The sequence below is a fragment of the Plecotus auritus genome, assembly GCF_963455305.1.
Source record: "Plecotus auritus genome assembly, chromosome: 7".
Classification (NCBI taxonomy): Eukaryota; Metazoa; Chordata; class Mammalia; order Chiroptera; family Vespertilionidae; genus Plecotus; species Plecotus auritus.
The window spans coordinates 10292770-10307367 of record NC_137774.1 but is presented as its reverse complement, the minus strand read 5'-3'; the positions used below and the strand labels follow the sequence as shown (position 1 = coordinate 10307367).

Sequence of the window (14598 nt, the reverse complement as noted above, 5' to 3'; positions counted from 1 at the left end):
GGTGGCCAAGGAGAGAACCTTCGAGAAAGGAGATTTTGGCTAAGCCTGGAAGGACAAGAAGGAGTTAGCTAGGGCAGCCTTGGGCAAACTACGGCCTACAGGCCGGATCCGGCTGTTCTATCCGGTTCTCTTGCTCTCCCCTCCGCTCCTTTACTTTGAATTTATATTAGTTCACACAAACACTCCATCCATGCTTTTGTTCCGGCCCTCCGGTCCAGTTTAAGAACCCATTGTGGCCCTCGAGTCAAAAAGTTTGCCCACCCCTGAGCTAGGGGAAGAATGTTGAGGGGGAGAGACTGGAGTATGCAAGGACCTTGAAATGATAGAGGCAGGATGCCCTTCCAGGTCATCAGAATGGGTCTGGAGGGGCCTTGGCAGACTAGGGAGTTTGGACTTTATCCTGAGAGCAGAGGGGATATGGAAAGTTTGCTGCCTCTAGGACAGATGTTGGATGAGGGAAAGACAAGAGTGGAGAGGCCAGGTGACTCCCAGGTTTCTTGCCTCGCTGGAGCGTGATGCCTCACCTCCATTTGGAAATGGGAGGGAGGAGGGCAGGGAAAGGTTTCGGGTTTGCTGAATCTGAGGCACTTGTGAGGGAGCAGGGTGGGCTGGGCTGGGGCTAGGGGCTTGGGAGAAAGACTGGATGCCAAGTCATGGGACTGGAAGCCAGGAGCTGAGAAATGGAGCCGAGGCTCGTGAGCTCATGGTAGTGTAGCTGTGGGAAGGAAGGCGAGGAGACCCAGGCCGGGCCCCCCGCAGCCAGGCCCCCCACAGCCAGCCTTCAGTCTGAGTGGGCAGACACAGCCCTAGTAAGCTCCCAGTCTGAGAGGGAGGTAAATCTTTACTTTCAAAGTACTCCCAGGCTGAGGGGGAAACAACCCTGCCTTCCAGGAGCCCGCAGCTAAAGCAGGAGATGGTCTTTCTCCCCAAGCAGCTCCCAGTCTGGCTGGGGAGACACAGCCCCTGCCCTCAGGGGCATGGTCTAAGAAGGGTAGCTCAACCCCTTGCCTGGTGCCCTTGGTGTGCTGAGGAAGGCCGGGGCTGAGCCTCCATGATAACAGTCTGGTTGGTGGGCACCCTGGCTGTGGGCATGTTGTCAGCAGGGCCTTGGAGACTTGAGGGGCTTTGGGAATGTGGTCTGCGCCCAGAGGCAAGGCTGGGGGTGGGGGGACAGGCAGATTCAGCTTTCTGCCACCTTCACCCACCACTCCCTCCATTCTCGCAGATGAGCCCACCAGCCCCAGCATTGACCTACAAGCCAAGCACGTCCCCGCCTCTGCTGTGGTCTCCAGTGCCATGAACTCGGCTCCCGTCCTGGGCACCAGCCCAGCCTCCCCAACCTTCACCTTTGCCCTCGGCCGCCATTACTCCAAGGACTGCAGTGAGTGCTCCCCACACCCATCCCCACCCTCCCCCTTGCTGCCTGGCCTCCACAGTCTCTGCTGGGCCTGCTACTGGATGTCTGACCTCCTCTCGCTGGCTCCAGCTCCTGGCCCTGCCCAGAGAGGAGGGCTCCATGGAAGCCCCCAACCTACGGCCCCACTGACCCTTTGGCCCAACGCGGGCGTTTTGCAGGCAGCATCAAGGCCAGCCGCCGCTCCTCCTACCTGCTGGCCATCACCACGGAGCGCTCCAAGTCCTGCGATGACGGGCTCAACACCTTCCGGGACGAGGGCAAGGCTCTTCGGTGAGGACGGGGTGGGTCCATCACAGCCAGCTTGCCTGGGCTGTGGCAGGGCTCCCAGCCCTGGGGTCCTCGACACACCAGGGCAGCGAGCCCTGGACGGCCCCTGAGCCTTGGGGCTTGGGTGGTTCAGGTCCTAGCTGTGCTTCCCACATCCCTCACTCTTGGTCCTTGCTCCCCAGGCGCCTGCCAAACCGAGTACCCAGCCTGCGGATGCTCCGAAGCTTCTTTACTGATGGGGTGAGTGGCATGTGTGGGGAGGCGAGGGTGTTGGAGTGCTGGGCAGGGTCTTGGCATAGGGTCCCGGCCAGTGGCCTCTGTCATCTGAAATGGGCTCCTCTGGTTCCTGCCCTTTTCTTTCTCCCTGCACCCACCCACCCTCCTGTCCACCACGTGACCCACCCTCCTCTGTGGGCTCTGTCATCACTTAAAGGCACCATATACCCTCCCAGCCAAGGCCTTTGCGCTAGTCTTTCCCCCGTATAGAATGCCCTTCCCTCAGCCCCACCTCAGCCATATGACTCACTTTTTTACTTTCTTCATGTTCCTTTAGGCCTTCCCTGAGATTTCAGCCTCCACCCCTGACATTTTATGTCTCCCTTCGCAAGTTTGTTTTTCTCCTTCGCAATTGTCATGTTCGATAATTTATATATCCACCTTCTTTCCTGCCTGTCTCCCAGCTGGAACGTAAGTTCCATGACGGCAGGGATTTTATTTGGTTTGGTCGCTGCTTGATCTCCAGGGGTACCTAAAACAGCGCCTGCACTAGGGAGGCACTTGGTCAGTATTTGAGTGGTGTCTTCAGGGGACTCTGAAAAGTCGAGGCGGGGAGGGGGACACAAGGTTGAGAATGATGGAGAAGCTGGAATTTCCAGCCTCAGAACCTGGGGAAACATAGGGCCAATTCTGAAATGGCCTTGACTCCTTAATTATGGATGGGCTGGAAAAGCCATCTTGATTTCAAACTCTTGCCATCTTTGGTTCATTTAGCACCTTGCTGTATTTTCACCTGGTTTATTATTATTTTTTTAATACATTTCTTTATTGATTTCAGAGAGGAAGGGAGGGGAGAGACATAGAAACATCAATGATGAGAGAGAATCATTGATCGGTTGCCTCCTGCACACCCCCTACTGGGGATCAAGCCCACAGCCCAGGCATGTGCCCTTGGCCGGAATTGAACCTGGGACCCTTCAGTCCACAGGCTGACGCTCTATCCACTGAGCCAAACGGACTAGGGCCACCTGGCTTATTCTTTACAACTGCCTCTGCCTGCCTACTTCTCCCTCTGGCACGTCATCTCTGTGGCTGGAGTCCTATTGACACTATCATTTCCTCTGTTTAACTCTTTGTGGACATGACTACCTGCTCCACTAACTCTGTCTTCATTGATGTTCTGACTTCCTCTGTTTATTTAACTCTGTGTTGACACAATAACTTCCTCTTTTCCTTAATGTCTTCAAGTCTATAAAATCGCGGGTGGCTCCAGATTGGCTTTTCTGGCGTGGCGAGGCACATGGTCTGCTGGTCAGAGCCTTTCCTCCTTTCTGGCTTCCCTAGCACATTTGTCTCATGACCTCACCCCAGAGGTTCAGAGAGGGCAAGCAAGGCCATGAGGCTACACACAGCAGCAGAGCCAGCACAGGCATGCACCCGGCCCTTGTGGCTGAGCGTGGTCCATGGGGTTCCTGAGAGGCTGGCACTGTGGGAGCCACCTTAAATTGCCCTCTGTTGTCTTGCTGCAGTCCTTGGATAGCTGGGGCACTTCCGAAGATGCTGACGCTCCTTCTAAGCGACATTCAACCTCTGACCTCTCGGACACAACCTTCAGCGATATCAGGAGAGAAGGCTGGTTGTATTATAAGCAGGTCCTCACCAACAAGGGGAAGGTAAGATGGCTGGAGGAATGAGATGAAGATGGATGGAAGCTGGATCAGCAGAACTCTCCGGCTCCTCACACCACAGCCTCTGGAGCCAAAGAGAACCGGCTGAGGCTGTAGCAGGAGGGGTAGAGGTTAGATGCTGGGAAAAACTTCTGGGGCCTAATGGACTCATGAAAAAGAGGTCTGTTCTATGGGATGGATCCGATGAAGTTGTGCTTGGGATTCTGACCAAACCAGTCACAGCGATCCTTGGTTGCCAGATCACCCCCCAAACGGCCATGAATGTTCATGGAAAATGGGGGAGCAGGGCCAGGGTGATTCTCTTAGAGGGGCTGAGGCCCCCAAAGAAAGCAGAGGGCAGCCTTTTCAAGGCCAGCAAAAGTTTTAGTCTTTATCCCCCGGGGCCTCTTTCATGTGGCTTCCTGGGGAGTGAACTAGAGAGGGCCAACGTGGAGGCCAAAGAAGATCAGTTCAGAGCTGCCATAGAGATCCAGGTGAGCGATGAAGGGGGCTTGGGCCTGGGGGTGGAGGGCGAGGGAAGATAACCAGGCTCCAAAGAGGAGAAGGTGGGACCCCTGGCCTGTGGAGACTGAACCTCTGTTCCAGGCCGGGGCAATGGCTGAGGGGGTGGCGGGGGGGAGGCAGCCCCACTGCTGCCCCCCCGCCCCCCCAGCAGCCCAGGCAAGGCTGAACAGAGTGGTGACCATAACCTGGGCCTGTCTCTCGACTGCAACACAACTTGCTGGGGAAGCTTAGGTGACTCACCTGTCCATGACTCAATTTCCTCGTCTGTACATGGAGCTAATAATATTCCTTAGTTCACATGCCTTTTGCTGAGGATTAAATGAGATGGATTTACCCAGTGCCTGGCCTGGGGGAGGGAGGGTGGGGCTGCTGTTCTGCGTATTGCTGTTACTTGAATTTTCCACCCTGCCTCCTAGGGGTCTTGTACCTGGAAAGAAGATAAGCTTTGAGGTCAGACAGACTTAAATTCCTGCCCAGCCACATATCAAACATAAGGCTTTGGGCATAAGGTCTCATCTTCTGAGCCCCACTTTTCTGACCTGCAAGATGAAGGTACCCGTATTCTACTCCAAGGACCGATGTGTCATCCAGGCAGGATTGGCTTATCTGTGTCCCCATCCAGTCTGTGGATAATGACTAAGGGTGTGGCCCACCCTGATTCTCAGCTGAGGTTCTCAGGATTTCATAGTGAGGGATCCAGGCCAGTCCTGCCCTGCTGGGGTTCATGACGAGCAGAAATAGCTCAGTTGCATAACAGCTATGAGTGCCTGATGTTTATGATGGGGGTGTCCAGGGCAATGGCATATAGTAGGTGACCCTAGCCTCGGAGCGGTGGGTGAGACATGAAGGATGTGTGAGAATCCACCAAGCTGGGAGGGGAGAGAGTGGTCTGACGGGGAGATGCCCTCCTGGATGGCCTGGAGAAATGTGGGTGGCTGGGAGCCAGGGCAAGAGGTGGAAGCCAAGGTGGGGGAGTTGGGTGCCTGCTCGGGGGGCCTTGTCACTCAGGGCAAGCCTTGGCAGGGATTTAAGTGGAGGGTGTGTGAGGCCAGGAGGCAAGTGTTGATCCTGTGACAGGAAGAGGCAAGGCCACTACTGTTGTCCAGGTGAGCGAGGTGGGGGCCCTGACCAAGATTGTGGCATGGGGCTGAGGGGAGGGGACAATTTAGAGAGATTCAAGGGGAAGAAAGGCCTGGGCTTGCTGATGGCTGGGAGGTGAGGGAGGAAGGGGGAGGTAACGCTGGCTCCTGGGGTCTCAGCTTGGGTTGTGGGGTGGTGGGTAGTGGGACCTTCCCCTGAGCCATGGGCACTGGAAACACAGGTTTGGGGAAAAGAAGCCAAGAGGTTGCTTTGGGGTCTTGTGGAGTTCAAGGGTGAAGGTGTTCTGGGAACAGAGGCTCCAAGGGTGTGGCGCTCAGGATGGAGGCCCACCTGGGGAGGGCATTGGTCCATCAGGGGGTGCTCGGCACCTGCAGCCAGGTTTGGGAGCACGGAGGGAGAGGGCAAGAGATGGGCTGCACCTTGAAAGGAAGTGGCGGGATGGGGGCCGAGGAGGAGAGTCAGCAAGTGGCTGCAGACCAGGGTGACCTAGGAGGGGCAGCAGGGGCCAGCTGTGTGGCTGACGAAGGGCAACCAGGTGTAGACAAACTCTTCTAGCCCAACATTTGAGCCCCGTGGAGGCCTTTGAGGACTGCCAGGCAGCATATCCCCCGGCTCTGCTTGGCCCCTGAAGCTCACCCACAGTGTCTCCCGGGCAGGGGGAGGAGCTGGCCCCTTTCTGCTCAGTGACCAGCTCTGGACAACAGGGGCTTCCACTCCCATCATGACCAGAATCCACTCTCCCTCGTCACCTAGGTACCATGGCCTGGGAGTTAGGAGAGGGCCCCTCAAGTCAGTTTCTGGCCCTTGATCTATTCAGAGTCCTGATTGCCAGTCAGCTGTTGGCTTCTCCCACAAGCCCAGCCTCTCCTGGGTCCCCCCCCCCCGCCCCCCCCCACATCAGTCTGTTTCAGAGACATTGACTGTCAGGCAGAGGGGAGAGGGTGTGACATCTCCCTGCAGCCACGGACGCAGCCCTTGAGCTGGATGCAACCTTGGAGGCCAGCTAGTTCACCTCTCGTTTTAGCAACAGGGAACACTGATGCCAGGGGAGAGGGCTTGACTTGTCCAAGGTCACCTAGCTGGTTCAGTCTCAAAAGGGCAGCCTTATCACCACCTTAATTTGACATTAAAATTCTTCTGGAGGGCCCTGCTGTGTCCTGCCCGGGTCCCCAGGTCGGTGGTGGTGGGCAGGGCTCACGGCCAGACGTGGCTGTGTTCCCCCGTGCTGCTCTGAGGCAGCCACCAGCCAGAGGAAAGGAGCTCGCAGGCTGAGATGGAACCCCGCCCTCAGGGTGCTCCGAGGAGGATTCATTCATTTATTCAGTAAATACCGATGAGCACTTACCTTGGGTCTGCTGAGGCTCTGGGATGTGGGATGTGGTCTGAGAGGACAGACAAGCTTTCTGCTCTCAGAATCTTACCACGAATCAGAGAATTCACACAGGGAAATCAAACAGGCCGATGTGATTGCCTTTAAGTTGGGAGTGGTGGGGCTGCCTACAGAAAAAAATTATCAGAGAAGGTCTCCCTGAGGAGGGGATGTTGGTGACCTTTGACCTGAAGGGCGAGAAGGGGGCAGCCACATGAAGCGAGAGAAGGGGCTCCTGGCAGAAGGGACAGCAAGTGCAGCCTGGCTGCTGGAATGGCTCAGTGGTTTTACCTCGACCTGTGAACCAGGAGGTCACGGTTTGATTCCCGGTCAGGCCACATGCCCTGGTTGCGGGCTCGATCCCCGGTAGGAGGCCTGTAGGAGGCAGCCGATCAATGATTCTTTCTCATCATTGATGTTTCTATCTATCTCCCTCTCCCTCTTGGAAATCAATACAGATATATTACTTTATTTTTAAAAAAGGAGAAGGAACAGTGCGTGCAAAGGCCTCGAGAAAGGGAGGGCATGGCTCGTTCACTGAAGAAGGCCCTGTGGCTTGACACAGTGAGGCAGAAGGAGAGAGAGAAGATGGGTTTAGAGGGCGAGGAACCAGATCACAAAGTCCTTAGATTTGATTCCAAGACCCTGGGAACCCATGAGAGGGCGCTAAGCAGGGGAGACACATGATCTCGGTTACATTTTAAAGCTGTGGCTGCAGCTGCTGGGCAGGGAACGGACTGTGGGAGGTGAGAGGGGAGACTGGGCAGGTTTGTGCCATTGTCCAGGCAAGCGGTGTTGATGGTGTGGACAAGGTGTTAGCAGGAAGGAGGGAGTCAGGTGATGTTTGGGAAGCAGAAGTGACTTTCTGATAGGTTGAACGTCAAAGGTGAGGAAAAGGGAGGAGTCGAAGGCACCTTTCAGGTTTCTGGGCAACTGGCTCGATTTCCTGAGCTGGGAAAGATGAGGGTGGCAGGGAGAACAGGTTTGATGGTGAAAATCAATTGCCCCATACGAGCATGCAAATGGGGATGCTGCCCAGGGGGCGGGAGGCACAGCACAGGCTGAAGGGACGCTGGGCATCACCATCAGCCGACAAATGACGTCACTGGGGAAGCATGCAGGGAGAGGGGAGCCCAGGACAAAGTCCCGGAGCTCCCATCCTTTAGGGCAGGGTCCCGACCTCAGCTCTGTTGCCCTTTGGGGCCAGATGGTTCTGTGTTGTGAGGGCTCTCCTGAGCATCGGGGGCTGTTTAGCAGCACCCTTGGCCTCTACCCACTAGATGCCATGGCACTTCAGGTGTGATGACCAAACTTGTCTCCAGACAGATGTCCCCTGGGGGTGAGTCACCCCTGTTGAGAACCACTGGTGTAGAGGAGGGCCAGCGGAAGAGACAGACGGAGCCAGTGGGATGGGAGGGAGACCAGGGACTGTGGGGTCCCAGATGCCAAGAGAGGGTTTGAAGAGGGTAGGCACGGCCAAAGGCTACAGAGAGGCTAAGGAAAGGGCAGGGAAGGGCCGGGAAGCTGCTACACTGGAGACCCGCGTGGCCTTGAAAGTGGCTTTCTGGGAAGGGATATTGTGCGGAGTTTTGAGTGAGAGGCAGAGAAGCGGGGAGAGCAAGTGTGGTGGACACTCTTGACCGGTTTTGCTGTGAAGGGGAGCATATGTGGACTAGGAATGGCTTTATGAGGATTTTATGTAAGGTGGCACATGCTGGGTGGGGCCCAGTTGCCCTCCCAGAGCCCCTACTGGTTCTCCCAGCCATGGCCAACGCCAGGTGAATGTTGACACTAGTCTTTAAGGATGCTAGTCTTTAAGGATGCTAAGCTTTAAAGATGCTAGTCTTTAAAAAGAAGGTTGCAGACCCTCTGGGGAGACTGAGAACGGTGGGTAGGGGTGTCCAGGCAGGTGAGGAGCTGAGAGAGTTGAGGACTCTGAGCAGGAGGCTGCCCCAGGTTCCCGCGGAGTGAAGCAGGGGGGCTCCTGGCAGGCAATGGGGTGTCTACAGCTTCTAGCCCCGCCCCCCGGCGCTCTGGGGCGGGAAGGCAGGCCTGTCCTCTCACACCCTCCTCCTCCCGTATCTCCTCCCTCCTTGTGTCTCCCTGCAGAAAGCGGGCGGCGGCCTGCGCCAGTGGAAGCGGGTGTATGCCGCGCTGCGGGCGCGCTCCCTCTCGCTGAGCAAGGAGCGGCGGGAGCCCGGGCCGGCAGCAGCGGCGGGGGCGGCGGCCGTCGCAGGTGAGGACGAGGCGGCGCCCGTCTGCATCGGCTCCTGCCTGGTGGACATCTCCTACAGCGAGACCAAGAGGAGGCACGTGTTCCGGCTGACCACCGCTGACTTCTGTGAATATCTCTTTCAGGCTGAGGACCGGGATGACATGCTGGGCTGGATCAGAGCGATCCGAGAGAACAGCAGGGCCGAGGGCGAGGTGAGGGCCGGGCCCAGCCCCCACGGGGCCAGGGAGGCCAGAGCAGGCCCCAGGGCCACCTCTCACCTGCCATGGACCTCCCTTCATCACGCTGAGCCTCAGTTCCCTCTGCCATTAAATGGGCTGACAGCTGTGCCCCCTAGGTTTGGTGTGAAGGGGCCGCGCACCGTGGCTCACGGAGCACCTGCTTCTCCAGGGTGCCCTGACTGGCAGTGACAATAACTCTAGGAAGGATAGTAATTATTAGTGTTATTAATTATTGCTATGAGCGCAGGCTCTGGCACAGAGAGGTCAGCTCCAGGCCAGCCTACGCGCCCTGCTGCAGGGTCAGTGGGGTGTGTGTTTCCTACGGAATGTGGTACAGAATGAGGTGTCCTTGTGCCAGGACTGGGGCTGGCCCTTCTGACAGGACTGGCCTGTCTGCAGGGACATGAACAGATTGACCTTGGGAGGAGGCCAAGAGGCTGGGCCTTTGGCAGCAGGCAGCAGGGACTGAGCCAAGGTTTTGGCAGGGACTCTGGAGAATTTGAAAAAATGGTGCCCCTTCCTGGGCAGCTGCACACCAGGGGCCCGCGCTGGTGTTTCCGCTCCACTCGGCCCCTCCTTAGCCAAGTGCCCGCACGCAAGTATCTGGACACACCTGCGCAAGATTGCGTGGGGGCCTGGGCCTGGGGCTGGTCCCTGCCTGGCTGTTAGCGCCCAGCCTCTGGGCCACAGACCCTCTTGTTGAGGACATAGCCTCCCACTGACCCAGGCTCTGCCCGCCCCGCCCCCCCAAGGACATTGTCTCTTTCCTCACGGCAAGGAGGAAAGTACCTGGGATCTGGGCCTGCCCTGGGAGGCGTGGCTGGGCTGCCCCCAGCAAGGCATGGTCAAGGGTCCCAAGCCACTTTCCTGACCACAATAGCTACCCTCCTGGGGCACCTCTCCTGGGCCTTGGCAGGACTGTGAGACGTGCTGTGTGCATAATTCTGCACCCAAACCCTGAGGTTGCAATATTATCCCTCCCATGTCACTGCTGAGGGGACTGAGGCTCAGAGAAGCGAAGTGGATTACCCAGGGTCACACGGCTGGCGAGGGGGCGCCCAGGAGCCCAGCCCTGGTCTTGCTCGCTCCAGGGTCTGTGCCTTCTAGTTGGCAGGTGGAGGAGAGGGAGGCGAGGCTGAGGCAGGAGCCAGGGATGAGTTCTGGGGCGGGCTGTGCGGGCACTGACCACATCTGCACTCTCTTTCCCTCCTCCAGGACCCCGGCTGTGCCAACCAAGCTCTGATCAGCAAGAAGCTTAATGATTACCGAAAAGTGAGGTGAGCCCAGCCCTCATGGAGCAGGCCTGGCTGCGGGGGGGGGGGGGGGGCACTCCAGTCATAGGTCATCCTCCTGGCTCACCTCCAAGGAGGGCAGCCCCTGGGGACAGGGAACTTGAGGCCTCCAGTCCCCGGAAGGGCAAGGAGGGTTTGCCTCAGGGATAGAGGGGAGGTCCATAGTGGTGGGAGGCCAGGGAAGGTGACATGCTGGGTCACCCGGATGAAGACCCCTCCTTTCCCCTCTTCCTATGCAGCCATAGCTCTGGGCCCAAAGCTGATTCCTCCCCAAAAGGCTCTCGGGGCCTGGGGGGCCTCAAGTCTGAGTTCCTCAAACAGAGTGCAGCACGTGGCATCAGGACTCAGGACCAGCCTGCAGGGAGCAAGGGTAGGAGGCAGCTGCTAAGGGGGTGACATGCATGCGGCTGGGAGAGTGAGGTCAGCTCTGTGGGTCTGCAAGGGAGCAGAGGGCCTGTGAGTGTGTGTGTGTGTGTGTGTGTGTGTGACTGTGTGGGTGTGTGTGCCTGTGAGTGTGTGCGAGTGAGTGTGTATGTGTGTGCGCGTGCACTCCTGTGTGTGTGCCTGTGTGTGCGTGTGCGTGCGCCTGTGTGTGTGTGTGCGTGCGCCTGTGTGTGTGTGTGCGTGCGCCTGTGTGTGCGCGCGCACCTGTGTGTGTGGGGTTATGTGTGTCTCTGTGTGTGTGTGTGCCTGTGTGTACCTGTGAGTGTGTATGTGTGTGTGCACGCACCTGTGTGTGCCTCTGTGTGTGTGTGTGCCTCTGTGTGTATGTGTGTGCCTCTGTGTGTGTGTGTGCCTCTGTGTGTGTGTGCCTCTGTGTGTGTGTGTGTGCCTCTGTGTGTGTGTGCCTCTGTGTGTGTGTGTGCCTCTGTGTGTGTGTGTGTGCCTCTGTGTGTGTGCCTCTGTGTGTGTGTGTGTGTGCCTCTGTGTGTGTGTGTGCCTCTGTGTGTGTGTGTGCCTCTGTGTGTGTGTGTGTGTGTGTGTGTGCCTCTGTGTGTGTGTGGGGGGGGGGTGCGTGCCAGGGTTATCCCGCTGTGTCTGCCCATGTGTGTTCGCCTGTGAGGGTCTGGGTTCTCAGAGTCTCGGGGCTGGAAGGGCCTGGGTCCTGGTTGTCTTCCAAGACGTCCCTCTGGATGGTCACCCAGTGAGTCTCTGCTGTGTCCCGTCAGGGGCGGAGGCTCGTCCTCTGAGGATGTAGCCTTTTCCATCTTCACACACCCTTTGGGCTGTTAGAAAGTTCTTTGCCCTGACCGGTTTGGCTCAGTGGAGAGAGCATCCGCCTGCGGACTGAAGGGTCCCAGGTTCGATTCCGGTCAAGGGCATGTACCTTGGTTGCGGGCACATCCCCAGTCGGGCGTGTGCAGGAGGCAGCTGATGGATGTTTCGATGTTTCTAACTCTCTATCCCTCTCCCTTCCTCTCTGTAAAAATCAATAAAATATATTTTAAAAAAAAGAAAAAGAAAGAAAGTTCTTCCTTTGGATATACCAGAATCAACGGCTCCACCTCCTTGTGCTAGCCCTGGAGGCCACACAGAAGTCCTTATCTAATTCTGAGGCCTCTCTCTTCTGGGTTAGAACCCGCTTTCCTTTGGCCTTCACACTTGTGTACAGTTTCCCATCAGCCCTCAGCACCCAGGGGCTTCTCTGAGAGTCCCCACATGTCCAGGTGCGTGTGAGTGTGGTGGGTGAGTGTGGCTGCTACCCCTCCCTGGGCCCAGCTCACCCTGGCACTCTCTGCCTCCCCCTCCAGATGACAGTGTTGCTGCCCCCAAAAGCCCCTGGGGCATCAACATCATCAAGAAGAATAAGAAGGCAGCCCCCAGGGCATTCGGGATCCGGCTGGAGGAGTGCCAGCCAGCCACGGAGAACCAGGTGGGTCCCCACCACATTGCAGAGCAGGCAGGGAAGGGGGAGACAGAGCCGAAAGGGACTTGGAAGCAGCTGTCCACCTGGTCTTACAGACACAGCTGGGGAAGGGCAGAGAGGGAGCAGCAGAGCTGAGGCAGAGCCCGGAACCCCTGACCCCTGGCCAGTGCCCCTTCTCAGACCAGGGCGAGGCGTGGGGGTTATTCCAGCCCCAGACTGGAGGCATTGGGGGCCTTGTGTCCCCATAGAGGGTTCCTGGCAGCAGCTGGGCCTTGCACTGCCCCCATCTTGGTCTCCCCACCTCTGGTCCACTGGTGGAGAATGCTGCTCTCACCCTCCCTAACCCCCCTGCCCTGCCCGTGTCCCCAGCATGTCCCCCTGATCGTGGCCGCATGCTGTCGCATCGTGGAGGCACGAGGGCTGGAGTCCACGGGCATTTACCGAGTGCCGGGCAACAACGCAGTGGTGTCCAGCCTGCAGGAGCAGCTCAACCGCGGGCCCAGTGACATCAACCTGCAAGATGAGGTGGGCATGGCTCGGGGAGCTGTGGGAGGGGGGCCGAGGTGGTGTGTGTGTGTCTTTCGTGTTCATCGTACCCTGCAATGTGCCCAGCACTGGGCCAGGGCACCAGGATGGGTATGGCAGGACTCGCCCTTGCTGTCCAGCCCTGGGGATGGCATCACCCCAGCTGAAGTTGAACCAATAGATGCAGTCAGGACCTAGGAAGCCCTGAGACAGGCCGGCTGGAAACAGGGTCTGGGGCCTTAAGGAGGAGCCGAGTTCACTGAAAGCAAGGGAAAGCCAGCCCGGTAAGGGCACCCCAGGCAGAGGAAACGGCCTGAGAAAAGGCGTGGACTCTGCAGGCTTGTCATCGGTCTACATACCTTTTCTGTAAAGGGCCAGGTAGTCAGTATTTGAGGATTTAGTTACCATACACTCGCAGGGGTCCTCCAACTACGGCCCGCGGGCCACATGCGGCCCGCCAAGGACATTTATCCGGCCCGCCGGGTGCCGCTGCCTGTCCTGGTTAGCAGCTGACTCGTCCCGGGCCCGCAGTGCGCATAGGAATTTGTTCATAGTTTTGTTTTTTTAACTATAGTCCGGCCCTCCAGTGGTCTGAGGGACAGTGAACTGGCCCCCTGTTTAAAAAGTTTGAGGACTAGCCCTGACCGGTTTGGCTCAGTGGATAGAGCGTCGGCCTGCAGACTCAAGGGTCCCAGGTTCGATTCCGGTCAAGGGCATGTACCTTGGTTGTGGGCACATCCCCAGTAGGGGGTGTGCAGGAGGGAGCTGATCGATGTTTCTCTCTCATCGATGTTTCTAACTCTCTATCCCTCTCCCTTCCTCTCTGTAAGATAATCAATAAAATATATTTTAAAAAAAAAAGTTTGAGGACCCCTGCACAGTCTCCATTGCATACCTTTCTTCCCTTCCTCCTCCTTTTTTTTTTGTTCCCAGCCCCCTCCCCCACTCCAATGATCCTTTAAAAATATAAAATCCATTCTTAAAATACAAAAAAATAAATAAATAAACAAACAAACAAAGTAGAAAAGAAAAATAAATAAAATCCATTCTTACCTTAAGGGCCATGTGAAAACTGGCCGCTGGGTGGATTTGACGTACGGGCCGTGGTTTGCAGGCCCCTGGCTTAGCAGAAGGGGGGTGCATGGTGTCTCTGAAGTGGCCAGCCATTTGGGGGCTGCAAGCAGGGAAAGGAAGCGGCTGGTCACAGGAGGGGAGCTCACGGATCTGACAGCCACGCTTGAGAGTTTGCAGCAGGGCAGTGGCTCTCAGACTGTTTTCCAGCATCTTACGTTTCTCTAGGGCAGTGGTCGGCAAACTCCTCAGTCCACAGGCCCAATACCAACAGGACAACGATGGACATTTCTTCTGAGAGCCACATGTTTTAAACGTAAACTTCTTCTAACGCCACTCTTCAAAAGAGACTCGCCCAGGCCGTGGTGTTTTGTGGAAGAGCCACACTCCAGGGGCCAAAGAGCCGCATGTGGCTCGGAGCCACAATTTGCCGACCACGGCTCTAGAGGGGCTGTGGGAGGCCAGGGCCGGGTCAGGACCCCCGCTCCTCGCTTGAACTAGACCAACCCCACCTTATTGGGTTTTCATGTACAATTGGGTTTTCATGTATGATTTTATTTAACAAAGGGGGTGCTGCTGAAAACGAGGTTTTGGGAAACCCTGGATGTGGGCACTGAAGTCTCATGAGTCACATACCATGGAACCTCATGTGATCCATGGCAGTCTTCCTGCCCTGGGGAAGGGAAGGAGGAGACAAGACAAGTGTGTGTGAAATCGTGGGCAAGAGAAAAGGCTGGTCTCTCATCAAGGACCAGATTGTGCGATGGGGAAGGAGAGGATGCTGACTGAGTGCTGGAGCAGATGGTAGGCTTGAGTGTTTGAATCTT

At 57.0% G+C, this 14598-nt stretch overlaps 1 protein-coding gene across 4 annotated transcripts in view; it reads left to right on the top strand.

Annotated features, from left to right (window-relative positions):
* ARHGAP23 (Rho GTPase activating protein 23) overlaps positions 1-14598 on the top strand; it is a gene marked incomplete at its 5' end in the record, with an annotated part of 78005 nt that overhangs the window by 44066 nt on the left and 19341 nt on the right. For all 4 annotated transcript variants that reach the window (XM_080681965.1, XM_080681964.1, XM_080681966.1 and 1 more), the window contains 9 exons: positions 1226-1381; positions 1576-1687; positions 1867-1924; positions 3430-3573; positions 8672-8989; positions 10232-10293; positions 10548-10678; positions 12060-12181; positions 12545-12700. In XM_080681965.1, coding sequence (XP_080538091.1) covers positions 1226-1381; positions 1576-1687; positions 1867-1924; positions 3430-3573; positions 8672-8989; positions 10232-10293; positions 10548-10678; positions 12060-12181; positions 12545-12700 — 1259 coding nt within the window. The remainder of the gene's footprint in view (positions 1-1225; positions 1382-1575; positions 1688-1866; positions 1925-3429; positions 3574-8671; positions 8990-10231; positions 10294-10547; positions 10679-12059; positions 12182-12544; positions 12701-14598) is intronic.